General features: G+C 34.9%; 1 protein-coding gene across 1 annotated transcript in view; it reads left to right on the forward strand.

The window, feature by feature from the left end:
• pbx1b (pre-B-cell leukemia homeobox 1b) overlaps positions 1-16,481 on the forward strand; it is an 83,164-nt gene that overhangs the window by 52,346 nt on the left and 14,337 nt on the right. Inside the window, exon 3 of the mRNA XM_016268140.1 lies at positions 14,469-14,710. Within this exon, the coding sequence (XP_016123626.1) occupies positions 14,469-14,710 (242 nt within the window). The remainder of the gene's footprint in view (positions 1-14,468; positions 14,711-16,481) is intronic.

The following is a 16,481-nucleotide window of genomic DNA, read 5'->3' on the forward strand; positions in this document are numbered from 1 at the left end:
AGGGGGAGAGGGGGAGGCAGCCGACTCGTCACAATATATATATATATATATATATATATATATATATATATATATAGTATTTATATAAACTATATAAGCAATAGCAAATATTAAATATATGATCTGATAAGATACAGTATGTACATATGAAATATATAAGATAAACAGTAACATGCTTGTGTATCTAAAATATGTATATATGTAAATAAAAAATAACAAAACAACAGGTATTGACCAATATATATCATTATAATATTTTATTGTTAATTATCTGAATATGTTGTTTTTTAAATTGTAGTTTAATAAAAAATAATGATGATATAAATGTTTCCCAAAAATATAAAAGAAAATGTACAAATATTTTTAAACATACTTTGAATATATATATATAATACACACACATATGATTTCTCAATATTTTAACACTATTTCTCTTTACAAAAACAAAAATTTGCAACAGCCTGGAAATTTTACATCTATAATGACATTTTATAAGTTTCATCTTCATAAATCTTGAACTCTCTCACACTGACCCCATCTTTATTGCTCAGCTCTGATGTTACTGCATAATGTTCTTCCTGTTGAGAGCTCAAGGCTTTCTTTACTTTAATAACGGAGCCTGTAAGAGTAGTTGCGCATTGAAAGTGTGCTGTGCTTCATGGTGTGATGTAAACTCATGCATGTAGAGCGACCACAGCCCTGATTAACTGCAGCTCATAGATCACATATATTTAATAGATCTAGAAGAATATGTGTGACCCGAGGCGCAGGATGCTTTGAAATGAGGAACGCTATTTTCCTAATGAATGACTTCACTCTCTCTCCATCTCTCTGTCTCTCTGTCTCTATCTCTGGTTTCCAGCTCAGGCTGTGTCATTAGTAGCTAGCCTGGGGCCTGGCCGGCCTCTAATGATTATAATTAGCGTTATTAGAGTCGACTCTAGAGGTGCCTGTGCGGGCCAGACGCAGAGCCGGGCTCGTGCTGGTCCACTGGGCTGGGAGCTGCTGGTCTCGGGCTGAGGGGATGCTTCTCTTCAGGACACACACACACACACACAGCTACTGTCAGCTCCGTTTAGGCTGTGTGTCACACCTGCACATGTACGCTGGGTCTTATTCTTTTAATTGACTTTCTAATTTGTGATTTTATTCGGTTTTTGATTGATTGATTACCCTCATGGCACTTTTTCTGTGTCTGCTGTGATCAGTTCTGTGCAACAAAAAAAAACACTTATTTTTATACTTATTTGACTATATTTAAATATACTTATTTTTATAAATATATTTGTTTTATGAGATTTTTTTAAATGTTAATTATATACGCACACATACATGCATGCATACTTTAAATGTATGTATGTTTGTGTGTGTTGGTATATATATATATATATATAAAAATTATAAAACCACAAATATTGGCCTTTTTATATATTCTGTGTAAGCAAAACTATGTGAGCAATGACAAATACATGATATGATATAAATATTCATATGAAATGTATGTGACATGATAAACCATATCATATGGTACATGTATATTAATTTTGTATATATGTAAATAAACAATAATAAAACAACAAGTATTGGGCCTTTAATTGGTCTTTTCTATATATCGGTCTGTATATAAGTGAAACTATATAAACAACAACAAATAAAAGAAAAAATAATGAACAACAAATTTTTGTTATGATTAAAATGTATACATGAAATGATATGATATGCCACATATACACACACACGTTAAATGTATATAAGAAAATATTAACAACATATACCGATATATCGGTCTGCATATAAAGAAACTCTCTAAACAATAACAAATATGTTTATCTATCTATCTATCTATCTATCTATAATATATATATATATATATATGGCGTTATTTACATTTGCATTTTGATCGAATCATTTTGTGTAGCTCCTTTAATCCACTGATATATCGGTCTACATATAAAGACACACCCTAAACAATAACAAATATATGATCCTTTAATCCTGTATTAGCATCAAACCTTTAAAATCCCCTCTTGGTCGCTTGTTAATTGACATTATGTAACACTGATATGTGTTTTGAAGGCTTTATCTACTCCGAGTGATACTGTTGTCTTGTTTGATGCCTTGTAAACCGATTTCCCAGCATTCTGACTGTCTAGGGTTGTGACAGCGGTGGCCTGGTTTAACAGATCTGGTCCTGTCGCACTCTTCCAGGTGTGTGTAGTTTTCCTTTCCATTCCAGTACACTTGTGACTGTATAATGAATAATGCTGCCATTGAATTAGCATGTAGCTGTCGTCTCGACTCTGGTGCCTGCGTTGTGACGGGACCACCGTCGTCCCGCCCTGATTTATCAAGTGCTGCAGCCGCTCTGAATCACCAACAACAAACAGCGCCAGAGCTGTCAGCGTCAATCTGAGCCCAGCGCTTCAGCACAACCAGGGCAGAAAGGGTTCATCTGACTCCAAATGAATGCAGAATTTTCATTCTCACTGCCAGAGATTGTTCATTTGTTTGGAAGTCAATACCAGTGCTAGTGAAACTCTAGTATTATCGTTATTAATGTTGATATAACAGAAAAATATAAAAACATATTGCTTAATTTCAAAAATTAAATATGAAAATAAATATGAACAAATTCCTTTAAAACAATGACATGCAGCTTTCAAATATTACTTCAATTTTTCATGTAAACTATCCATTATAAAATAAATAACGGAAACGCTAATAACAGACTATGCAGTTTAAGAAATAAAAACAGTAGAACAAAGATGCAAATTAAATAAACAATACTTTAACATTTTTAGGTAATCAATCAAATGCCATTTTTTTATTTATTCATATGTTTATTTGCCTATTTATCTATCCTAAGTTACCATAATTATTAACTATTAGCTTAAGTTGAAACATTAACATTTTTTTTGTTTGTTTTTTTGTTTGTTTGTTTTTTGTAGCTGCTGGCATAAAATATATATGGTAAAATATATTTCTCGCATGATGTTTTTGTGCTCTGTTTTGTAAATTAGCGGGGCAAAACACATATAATTTATAAATTAATTAAATGTACAAATGCATTTAAAATAATGGCATGTAGCTTGCAAATAATATTTGTTTATTTACCTATTTATTTGTTATTTATTAGTCAATTAGTCCACTTGGTACCAAAATTACTTTAATTATTAATTATTAATTTAAGTAATAAACTGATGTTATTTTATATAATATATATATGTGGTCAAATATAGATTTGTTCTCTGTTTTTGAGAGAAGACAAGGTATTTATAATTGTCTTTGTCCTCTCCAGCATGTAGAATAGAGCAGCAGTGTGTGTCTTTGTCCATGTGAAACAAAGCAGATGCGGCGTTACCCGAGACTGACAGCAGACCTAAACATCATTCGTTCAACATCAGCATCTCACTGCTATCTGAGAATCTCCATGACAACCAGCCATGCCAACGCCTCCAATGACACGACTGCATAGATCACGGGTTCTTCCGGCTATTGACACAGCCGTGTGTTACCCGCACCTAATCACACACCATCAGAAACGTGAACCGCCGAGAGGATTTGGCCGTTCCATTCAGAGCTGAATTATTTCAGGAGGAAACTGATCCGCTGACACGGATATGCATGTAATCTCACGCACCTCTTACTCCAATCCATACGCACATGTACAGGAAATACATTGTTAATATGAATAGTATTGCTCTAATGAAACGAAAGCAGTCATTGCAGTCATATTATTATTATTATAACCCAATTTTTACTACATACAGACTGAGATCTAGTTGCTATGAGATTTATGCTATAATATAGTACAGTACCTTTTATAAGAACATTTCTCTTCCTCTTTTTATAATAACATCAGTTTATTAGTGAAATTAATGTTTTATATATATATATATATATATATATATATATATACACATTTCATTTTTAAATGTAATTTTCGATCATGTGAATTTCACTAATAAATTGATGTTATATACAGTATATACTGTATATATATATATATATATAAAACATTTTTATTAGCATGTTGTGCTTCAGCAATTAGACAGATTGCACATTAAAAGCGCTGTCTTTTTCTTTTTAAGCAACCTGCCATAAATGTTATGATGACACAATATTAAGTTAAAAATAGTCTCACTTTTCAAAAACAGTCCTGCTGCATTTTGTTCTTTTCTTTTGTTTCCCATCTAGATATTTTTAGTCACCTAATTGTTTAGACAACCAGTTTAGACAACTTTTAGTTTTTTTGGGTAAGCTGTAAGTGTCAATCCTGCTGTCGTTTGTGCAACTTCTGCTCATTAAAACAGCCTGCTTCATTTTGAGGACAGACAATTGTCAGGAAAACATGCAGTATGTCTGTTTTCAAGCAACAATATAAATGCTACAAATAGATTTGTGGAGGTGTCTGATGGTCTGCTACTCTGCTCTGGTCCTGTTGGACACCATCCAGTCACAAACTCCCATCTGCGTCTTGTGCTTGTTCAGTTAAGATGGGTTCAGCCAAAGCGAACGCTGCTCCTTTTATAGAAGTTCAATTAATATTTCAGTATCTGAGGGAGTCATGGCATGAAGCAGAACCACTTGATGTTTGGCTAATGGAAAATACAGAGGACTCTGAGTGCTAAACATCCTTCTGTACACGGCCACGCTGGAGAAAAAAAAAAGGAAAATACAAGGCTTTTGGAGAAGAGCCACCTTGAGAAAAGGTGCATAAATCCTGCATGCGCCTTTCCTCCAATAACACAACTGGGTTTCTCGGAAATGAAACGTATCGTCTTCGATAAACAAGCCAACGGAGAGAAAATCCATCGTCTGGTCAGCCTGTGGCCTTGGGTTTTTATTAAATATTGATTTGATTTGTAAAAGGCCACACGCTGTGGGGTTGAGCAAATGTCATGAACTCCTGTTTGTTGTTGAATCGAGCGGCTGATGTCTTGGGTTGGTGGCTGAAGTGAAAAGCAGCCAATCTAATTCTAATAATGAATTCTAATCTTCTTGAGCCTCTGAACGCTGATTTGGCAGAGTAAGCCTGATTTTGCTATTTGCAAATATCATTCCCAATGTGCATGTGGGATATAACTTGCAACAGCTGACAAAACGAGCTCAAGTTGAGTAAATCTTCAGTAATGTCGAGTAAATGTCTAGACGGAGATGTTAGCGCTCAGTGGATCAAGTCACTCAAGCAAAATCACTTGATCTCATATCTTAATGAAGGAATTATAGTTAATAGTTTTATAAAGAAAGTTTTCAGTATTGTATCTTTTTATCTGATTTTCTAACACTTTTTTGCTTCAAATTCAAAAGTGTTATAATGCTGTGATTCATCTGGTTGTTGTGAATGTGAAAATTAAAGGACAATTGATTCCAGGCTTGTTTAAGAAATGAAAAAGAAGGCTTGCTAAAGAGAAAATGAAATCAAGGATATTTTATTACTTTACTTTACTTTACTTTACTTTACTTTACTTTACTTTACTTTACTTTACTTTACTTTACTTTACTTTGCTTTGCTTTGCTTTGCTTTGCTTTATTACAGTTTATTTAAAAAGCAGAAGATAAAATGTAATTTTTTTTTTATTTTATTTAATTTTATTAGAAACCTAGAATCTGACAGTTTCTTCAAAAGATGTAAAAATGTATTTTATTTTATTATATTTTGTTTTGTTTTGTTTTATTTTAATAGGAGCCTAGAGTCTGACACATTTTCTTCAGAAGGCTTAAAATGCAATTTTATTTTGTTTTATTTTATTAGAACCCTAGAGTCTGGCACATTTTCTTCAAAAAATGTAACAATGTATTTTATTATTTATTATTATTTTTTTATTACAGGCCTAGAGACATTTTTGTTATGTCATAAAGAAAGTATTCAATCTTATACCTTTTTATCTTTTTTTTTTTGCTTCAAAGTAAGTGTTATAATGTTGTAATTCAACTCCGAGCAGGTTGGTTGTAAATTGAGTGAAAGTGAATGGGGAAATGATTGCAGACTAGTTTAAGAGATGAAAAAGATGGCTTGCTAAAGAGAAAACGATGTTAACAAGGATGTGTTTTCTCGGAGGCGCTAAGCTATCTGCTCGCTCTGCCCTGCTGGAGGAATCACGCAGCTCCGACACTGGAAAATATTAGCAGGAATCAATTAGCTTGCCATTATGGAGTAAAGTGGCCTTCAGTGAGTCGTGTAATTATGACCCAGAGCCAAGCCTCTTCTGAGCGTGCAGGACCCTTTACCTCATTCTGCTTAATCGTATTTATTTAAGAGAATCCATTCAGTGGTTTTAATTATGTGCTCTAGTTTACGAGAGAGATAAATAAATCATCATTTGTCTCGCTGAGACGTGATCTTGTAGGATATTCCTGTGTGCGGTTTCGACTCTTTAGCCAAGTGTCAAATGAAAATAAGTGCATAAAGGAATTTATAGAAAATAAAGTTATTATTTTAAGTTTAATCCTTCAGCGGAAAAGAAATAAAGGAAATAATTAGGAAATCTATAGAAAATTGAGCTCATTTAGAACAGTATTTGGACAAACCCAAACCCCAAATATTAAACTTCAGCACATAACTTGTCCCACACCATTTGTGTTATGGATATAAATGACTCTTCTAATCACACAGCTTGTTGAGGAGAGTTGGTATTTTTCTATGCGATCTGACTTAATTTGGCAAATTATTTATTTTATTTACTTTTTTTATTTAGTTATAGTGTTATTTTATGTTATTTTATTTCACTTATTGTTATTTATTTATTAAAGCTTTATGTTCATTTTGAATGTTATTTATGTATTTTATTTAACATTTTATTTTATTATTTATTCATGAATCACTCTTCAAATCACACACCTTGTTCGGGAGAGTTGTTCTGTTATTTTTCTATGCGATCTGACTTTTTATTTACTTTATTTTATTTTATTAGAAGTCTAGAGTTTATGCGTTTTCTTCAAAGATATAGAATTGTATTTTATTTTATTTTATTTCAATAGAAGACACATTTTCTTCAGAAGATATAAAATGTAATTTTGTTTTATTTTATTAGAACCCTAGAGTCTAACACATTTAAATTTTAAACTAAAATAAGATATAATTAAAATAAAATAAATTTTTATATCTTTTGAAGAAAATGTGTCATATTCTAGGCTTTTAATCAAACAAAATTAAATAAAACAAAAAATTACCAATTTTACTTTGTTTGAAGAAGATGTGTCAGATTCTAGGTTTCTAATAAAATGTAATTAATACAAATTTTATTCTATGTAATTTTTAAAGAAAATGTGTCGGTATTCTGTTCTGTTCTGTTATGTATTTTATTTAACATTTTATTTTATTATTTATTCATGAATCACTCTTCAAATCACACACCTTGTTCGGGAGAGTTGTTCTGTTATTTTTCTATGCGATCTGACTTTTTATTTACTTTATTTTATTTTATTAGAAGTCTAGAGTTTATGCGTTTTCTTCAAAGATATAGAATTGTATTTTATTTTATTTTATTTCAATAGAAGACACATTTTCTTCAGAAGATATAAAATGTAATTTTGTTTTATTTTATTAGAACCCTAGAGTCTAACACATTTAAATTTTAAACTAAAATAAGATATAATTAAAATAAAATACATTTTTATATCTTTTGAAGAAAATGTGTCAGATTCTAGGCTTTTAATCAAACAAAATTAAATAAAACAAAAAAATTACCAATTTTACTTTGTTTGAAGAAGATGTGTCAGATTCTAGGTTTCTAATAAAATGTAATTAATACAAATTTTATTCGATGTAATTTTTAAAGAAAATGTGTCGGTATTCTGTTCTGTTCTGTTCTGTATACATTATGCCTTACATGTACTTGTTATATGCTTGTTCTTATTCATTGCAGAATTATTTCGCATGTCCAAACCGTATTCTATTCTATTCTATTCCAAGAGACATTATGCCTTACATGTACTTGTTATATGCTTGTTCTTATTCATTGCAGAATTATTTCGCATGTCCAAACCGTATTCTATTCTATTCTATTCCAAGAGACATTATGCCTTACATGTACTTGTTATATGCTTGTTCTTATTCATTGCAGAATTATTTCGCATGTCCAAACCGTATTCTATTCTATTCTATTCCAAGAGACATTATGCCTTACATGTACTTGTTATATGCTTGTTCTTATTCATTGCAGAATTATTTCGCATGTCCAAACCGTATTCTATTCTATTCTATTCCAAGAGACATTATGCCTTACATGTACTTGTTATATGCTTGTTCTTATTCATTGCAGAATTATTTCGCATGTCCAAACCGTATTCTATTCTATTCTATTCCAAGAGACATTATGCCTTACATGTACTTGTTATATGCTTGTTCTTATTCATTGCAGAATTATTTCGCATGTCCAAACCGTATTCTATTCTATTCTATTCCAAGAGACATTATGCCTTACATGTACTTGTTATATGCTTGTTCTTATTCATTGCAGAATTATTTCGCATGTCCAAACCGTATTCTATTCTATTCTATTCCAAGAGACATTATGCCTTACATGTACTTGTTATATGCTTGTTCTTATTCATTGCAGAATTATTTCGCATGTCCAAACCGTATTCTATTCTATTCTATTCCAAGAGACATTATGCCTTACATGTACTTGTTATATGCTTGTTCTTATTCATTGCAGAATTATTTCGCATGTCCAAACCGTATTCTATTCTATTCTATTCCAAGAGACATTATGCCTTACATGTACTTGTTATATGCTTGTTCTTATTCATTGCAGAATTATTTCGCATGTCCAAACCGTATTCTATTCTATTCTATTCCAAGAGACATTATGCCTTACATGTACTTGTTATATGCTTGTTCTTATTCATTGCAGAATTATTTCGCATGTCCAAACCGTATTCTATTCTATTCTATTCCAAGAGACATTATGCCTTACATGTACTTGTTATATGCTTGTTCTTATTCATTGCAGAATTATTTCGCATGTCCAAACCGTATTCTATTCTATTCTATTCCAAGAGACATTATGCCTTACATGTACTTGTTATATGCTTGTTCTTATTCATTGCAGAATTATTTCGCATGTCCAAACCGTATTCTATTCTATTCTATTCCAAGAGACATTATGCCTTACATGTACTTGTTATATGCTTGTTCTTATTCATTGCAGAATTATTTCGCATGTCCAAACCGTATTCTATTCTATTCTATTCCAAGAGACATTATGCCTTACATGTACTTGTTATATGCTTGTTCTTATTCATTGCAGAATTATTTCGCATGTCCAAACCGTATTCTATTCTATTCTATTCCAAGAGACATTATGCCTTACATGTACTTGTTATATGCTTGTTCTTATTCATTGCAGAATTATTTCGCATGTCCAAACCGTATTCTATTCTATTCTATTCCAAGAGACATTATGCCTTACATGTACTTGTTATATGCTTGTTCTTATTCATTGCAGAATTATTTCGCATGTCCAAACCGTATTCTATTCTATTCTATTCCAAGAGACATTATGCCTTACATGTACTTGTTATATGCTTGTTCTTATTCATTGCAGAATTATTTCGCATGTCCAAACCGTATTCTATTCTATTCTATTCTATTCCAAGATACATCATGCCTTACACGTGCTTGTTATATGCTTGTTCTTATTCATTGCAGAATAATTTCGCATGTCCAAACCGTATTCTGTTCTATTCTATTTTATTCTATTCTATTCTATTCCAAGAGACATTATGACTTACATGTGCTTGTTATATGCTCGTTCTTATTCATTGCAGAATAATTGTGCATGTCCAAACCGTATTCTATTCTATTCTATTCTATTCCAAGAGACATTATGCCTTACATGTGCTTGTTATATGCTTGTTCTTGTTCATTGCAGGATAATTTTGCATGTCCAAACCGTATTCTATTCTATTCTATTCTATTCCAAGAGACATTATGCCTTACATGTGCTTGTTATATGCTTGTTCTTATTCATTGCAAGATAATTTCGCATGTCCAAACCGTATTCTATTCTATTCTTTTCTATTCCAAGAGACATTATGCCTTACATGTGCTTGTTATATGCTTGTTCTTAGTCATTGCAGGATAATTTCGCATGTCCAAACCTTAGTGTATCCACACCTGAACCAGTTGAAAATGACCGCGTTTGATTGGTGGGATGGATGTGTATCAGTCTGTGCAGACGCAGCTGTGCTCTCGTAGTTCGGCCTTTTGCTCTGTGGTAACAATCAGCTGTCAATGAGGGATGACTGGATCCTGACGGCTGTCCCAGCGATCCTGACAGATGCTACAGCCGTGTGTTTTCTGGGTGAGCCGCGTCAGCAGCGGCAGGGGGTCTCCGTTTGTGGCGAGCATGTGCAAAACTATAAACAGGATCAGGTTGTGCGCCGTCATGTTGCCAGATCACCACAGACTGCTCTCGTACAGCACGCTTGTAAACCTGACTTTTGATTTTATAGTGCTTGAAGCATTGCTCAATACGACCTCATGAATCCGCTACGGCTCTTCTTAAAGCTTTTCATGCTTGTATGTTCAGATTATTTATTTTCTATCCGTCGACTTTTGATCCCATGCCATTTGTATTCTTTCAAACGAGTGTATCGTATTTGGCTGTGGGTTTTCGCTCTGTGTCCGTCACTGGCCAAACAGCTTTTGGTTTTAACAGACTGATGGTGGAGATTCATCCAGCCAAGTCAAATAAACACCCGCGAATGTGAAACCGGGACTTGGCAGAGGGGAGCCTCGTCGTTTCGTGAACGGGGAATTTTTATGTTCCATTTTCGCTTGACAGTCTAGACGTTTTATAACGTTGGGAGGAATTCTGTTGGCCTTGAGTTTCTGTCAAGACTCCCTTGTGCTCACAGTCGAGGCTTTTACTTCTAAAAGTGCCTTAAAACCTGTGCTAAACTTGTGTGATGGGTGCGTTTGAGTCCTTATTCACTGGTTTTTGGATAATCAGTTTGTAAAACTCGAGAGCTCAGAGTGTCTCAGTACTTTAGAAAGTTGAGATTATGAACATTGACTGTAACTGGTTTGATTTAGTTCAGTGCTTTAATGAAACGAGATCCTAAATATGGCGGTTATGACTTGTTAGCTGCAGGAAAACTGTGTTACGTTCTGCTTTTTGTGTTTTTCCAGTAATTGAGTGAAATTGCAGGAGTCGTATCAAATAAGAAACACCTGCTTTGTGGCGTTTTATTGGATTGCTTTTTTAGTGTTTGTGCTCCAAACATGAATGATTCCTCAAATCATGTGTGCTCTTAAATTACTAACTGATTAGACTTACAGTTTTCACCTGCCATGCTGGATGATAAAACAGATGAAAAAATCCCACATACATTCACAACTTTACCTTACCAAAGGTGTCATGTACGGGTTGTTTTATGTTAGTTTGTTATTTTATTTCACTGTTTTATTTATTTTATTTTTTTTGTGGTTTTGTTTTTTGTTGCTTTAGTTTTTTTCCTTATTTTTTTTATTTAACATTTCATTTCATTATTTATTCATGAATCCCTCTTTAAATCACACACCTCGTTCTGTTATTTTTCTATGCGATCTGACTTCATTTGTCAAATGATTTCATCATTTATGTTTATTTTATTTTATTTGTTTTAATAGAAGCCTGGAGTCTGACACAATTTCTTCCGAAGATGATGATAATAATAATAATTTTAATTATTTAATTTAATTTGTTAAAGGGAGATTTTTCTGTGCAATTTTACTTCATTTGTCAGATTATTTCATAATTTTTTATAATTTTTTATTTTATTAATAGAAGCCTGGAGTTGTACACAATTTCTTGAGAAAATTTCATTGAGAATTTCTGAGAAAAATGATCTTATTTTATTTGTTGAGGAGTGTTATTCTGATATTTTTCTATGCCATTTGACCTCATTTGGCAAATTATTTTAGAGAGTCTGACACAAATTCTTCAAAAGACATTAAATAAATATGTTAATTGCATTTTATTTGTCAAGAAGAGTTATTCTGATATTTTTCTTTGTGATTTGACAAGTTTTCAAAAATTATTTTATTATTATTATTAATTTCAAGTCTGACAATTCATTCATAAGATACTAAAAATATATATGTATTTTATTTTATTTGTTGAAAAGAGTTAATCTGTTATTTTTTTCTGTGTGATTTGACGTCATTTGGCAAATGATTTGAATTAATTTCTGTATGTGTTCTCTTTGGTCACTCAAACAAGTGATGCTAATCCATGTCATCTGCGTAGCCTGTGAGATTTTCTCCATCTGAAGCCTTACCACAGTTTCAGGTTGGATGAAATATGTTTGTTAATGAAGCAGGATGTTTCTGTTGCCCGCGCTGCACAGTCGTGAACTCTTGACCTCTCCTGCTCGCCAACAGCCTTTACATTTGCATTTTGACTTAAGGAGGAGGTCAGAGTCACGTCCCCCTCCCAAAGCCTCCCGATGACTGTCCAGCCGGCCTCTTTCTCACCGCAGCGGTCTGGGGTTAATGCACCGGTGCGTGGCTTTGTCTCTGGATTAATGAAGTGTTTCCTTTGACTCCCAGACAATGCGGCCCATAGATGACCGGCCCATGCACCACAGCCTTACAGTCTCCGAGTCGCTCTTTTGGCCATGTGTCAGAACTTGTGAGGAAATTACTCCGTCTACCCTTGACTCGCTAACTGGGAGTGACGTTAGATGAGAGACGAGAATGTCACGGATAATTAAAATGGAAGGAAGATCAAACCTGGCAGCAGGATCGTGTGCCGTTCAGAGCTGAACCGAGAGAGAGCCTTTTATATTCCACAGTTCAGTTCCTGAATTTATACTGAGAGAGAAAACTAAATTCAAACTGGAATTAGAATTCAAAAATAAATAAATAAATAAAAAATTGTGACAATAATAATTGAATTTAAATAATTCAACCTAATAATATTAATATTATTATTATTATATATACATGTAATAATACTAATATATGTAATTAATATTTATACAATATAGTCTTATAATAATATAATATTATAATATATAGTTTTCATATAACGATATTTAAATAAATACTATTATTTATAATGAAACTGCTACAACTAATAATAATAATAATATTTGTTTCGTATTTTGTGTTATATAGTATTAAAATAACAGTGTTATTAAATAAAATAAAAGTGTTAAAATAAGGATATTCAAATAAATATCAAATGTTAATAATAATAATGTATGTGTTTATGTATAGTTTTATATAAATATATTTACATAAATATAATTATTTATAAAAATACTACTAATCAAAGTCATTATTCTAATCAAATACATTATTGTAGTATAATGTAGTATTACAATAATAGAGTACTGTATAGTTTTTTTTAATATAATGATATTTATAAGTATCAAATATGTATATACAAATTCAAATAAAATGACAAAAATATAATAGTTCCTTTATGAAGTAGTTAGTTTCTAATATCATATGTATGATATCACTTAACATATTTAATAAATTCACTTTCATATCATTGGCTATGGTGGAAGAACACTTTATTTCTCTAGAGAATGATTGAGTGTGTGTTTTTTTTTCTGCGTGTGTGTGCGTGCGTGTGTCTGTGTGCATGTGTGTGTGTGACTGTGTGTGTGTGACTGTGTGAGTGTGTGTGTGTGTGTGTGTGTGTGAGTGTGTGCGTGCGTGTGTGTGTGAGGGTGTGTGGGTGTGGTGTGCATGCGTGTGTGTGTGTCTGTGTGCATGCGTGTGTGTGTGTGTGTGTGTGCGTGCGTGTGTGTGTGTGTGTGTGACTGTGTACATGCGTGTGTGTGTGCGTGTCTGTGTGCGTGCGTGTGTGTGTGCGTGCGTGCGTGTGACTGTGTGCGTGTGTGTGTGACTGTGTGCATGTGTGTGTGTGTGTGTGTGTGCGTGCGTGTGTGTGTGTGTGTGTGACTGTGTACATGCGTGTGTGTGTGCGTGTCTGTGTGCGTGCGTGTGTGTGTGCGTGCGTGCGTGTGACTGTGTGCGTGTGTGTGTGACTGTGTGCATGCGTGTGTGTGTCTGTGTGCGTGTGTGTGTCTGTGTGTGTGTGTGTGCGTGCGTGTGTGTGTGCGCGTGTGTGACTGTGTGCATGCGTGTGTGTCTGTGTGCGCGCGTGTGTGTGTGTGTGTGTGTGTGTGACTGTGTGTGAATGTGAATGTGATGTCAAATCTAAGCACTCAGGCCCTCTAGTGTCAGAGCCGGAGAGCGCAGGGATGCTGAGATTTACAGCCACAGAGCATCAGCGATATGATATGAATTAGATTAAGTTTTATTATATCATCATAAAACTTGGCAAAGTCAACTGCAGCCTTGGCCGTTTTCTGTTTCGGCCTCAAAGACAATTTATCAGAAAGAGCGGGACCGATGAGGCCGGACCCATCGTGTCAGACTCAGTATATTCAAAGCCTCAGGATGCGGTGCATCCTGGGATATCGAGCTGTTGGAGTAACCACTGCTTGTTTCGTTCCAGTGTTGAGTATCCGTGGCGCTCAGGAGGAGGAGCCTCCCGATGCCCAGCTGATGCGATTGGACAACATGCTGCTGGCGGAGGGCGTGTCCGGGCCGGAGAAAGGGGGCGGGTCTGCGGCGGCTGCAGCGGCGGCGGCATCGGCTGGAGTCGGACCCGATAACTCGGCCGAACACTCCGATTACAGAGCCAAACTCACCCAGATCCGCGGGATCTACCACACCGAGCTGGAGAAGTACGAACAGGTCAGAAAACACGAACAGTTCTTTTTCTGAAAATGTACCATTATGCTTGAATAACTTTGCTATTAATCTGAATTAGTGAGGATTTCACAGACATCTCAAGCATCCTAAACGTTGACATGCTCAAAACCAGGCAGTTTTTTGACTGATGGAAGTCATTTTGATTTTATTTGGAATAACATGCACTGATGAATCACCAGCAACGTGTGCTGAAGTAAACGCTTCAATTTTGATTTCATGTTGACTGTAATATCTCATCATTTAGATTCGTGCAACATCTGTTTGACTGCCGTTGTTATACTTATGTGTGTGTGTGTGTGTGTGAGAGATTGTGTGTGTGTGTGTGTGTTCATGTGTGTGTGTGTGAGATTGTGTGTTCATGTGTGTGTGTGTGTGTGTGTGTGTGTGGGAGAGATTGTGTGATTGTGTGTTCGTGTGTGTGTGTGTGTGTGTGTGTGTGTGTGAGAGAGAGAGATTGTGTGAGAGAGAGATTGTGTGTTCGTGTGTGAGAGAGATTGTGTGTTCATGTGTGTGTGTGGCTCAGCAGGCAGCCTTTCCATCCCAAAGTCTGTCAGATCAGATGATGATGTGAAGAGTGTGTTTGAGATGCTCTGGGTGTTTCAGTGGGGCTCTGCTGGCAGAGAGCAGCTCATTCAACCTCAGATGTGATTTCACAGACACCCTCCTGTTTTAGTGTTTGAGACGCATCAGAGGCCGGTCCGGTGTTACTGCTGACAGCCCAGCGTTCCCACGCTCACGGAAAACCGGGAAGTAGCAGTCAACGTTCAAATTGGGATGTAGATTAATAAATAGAGTTGGGAATTGAAAGGAATTGAAAGATTCTGCTTCTGATTCCTCCAATTCCTTTAGTAGTTTTAAGTGTGCACACATTTGTCGCCGCCAATAGCCTTGTTTGCAGTGCGCTGATATATAGTCCTAGCTCACCGACCTTTCCCGACCTTTCTCTCTCTCCTGCTTCGCTTCCTGTCTACCAACTGTCCTATCAAAATAAATCTAATAAACGCCAAAAATAAATCTTAAAAAAAAATGTATGCACACATTTAAAGCAGATTAAAAAATGTGACATTCTGGAAAATACATTAAACCAGTGGCATAAAACTAAACTATTTTTAAATTATTTGAAAAAATCGTTCAGGAACATCAGCGGGAGTGTTTGAATGTGGCATGTATGTAAATGATTGCTGCTGAGATCAGGCTGCTGTAGCATCTTAAATACTCAGGACTTGACTGGTTAAAGCCATCAGCATCCTGATGAGCATCATTCATGTTTAAGTACGAGTATCAGTGGCCACTGTATGGCTCTCTGTGAGCTCGGACAGTAGATCCATCGCTGATGATAAACGGTGGGGACATAGGAGAGGTGATGTACTGAAATGCATTCTGGGACAGGGCCAGGTGTCCTCTGTTTGTTTTGTTCACAAAAGAACATTCATAGCTGTCATAGAGGACCGCAAACACACACACACATGGACCACCCGACACAAGAGCGAAAACGCCCTTCATCATCCGCTCTGTAACTGTTGTTGTGGTCTTCCCATGAGTCCTGGTTCTCCTGACACGCTCTGCTCTCTTACTCATCTGTTTGTGTCGCTCTGTGAGTAATGAGAATCTCACGCCAATGAGGCCATTTCAGAATTAAGGCACAATATTGAAAGTGTAACGACTCCGTCACCCTAATTTTTATGCGTGATTAATGAACTCTATGGAGGAATGAGGGCTCGAGAGATGGATGAGTTTTTATAGATATCACTGC

This window comes from Sinocyclocheilus grahami, unplaced genomic scaffold (assembly GCF_001515645.1).
Source record: "Sinocyclocheilus grahami isolate Dianchi unplaced genomic scaffold, SAMN03320097.WGS_v1.1 scaffold43.1, whole genome shotgun sequence".
Lineage (NCBI taxonomy): Eukaryota > Metazoa > Chordata > Actinopteri > Cypriniformes > Cyprinidae > Sinocyclocheilus > Sinocyclocheilus grahami.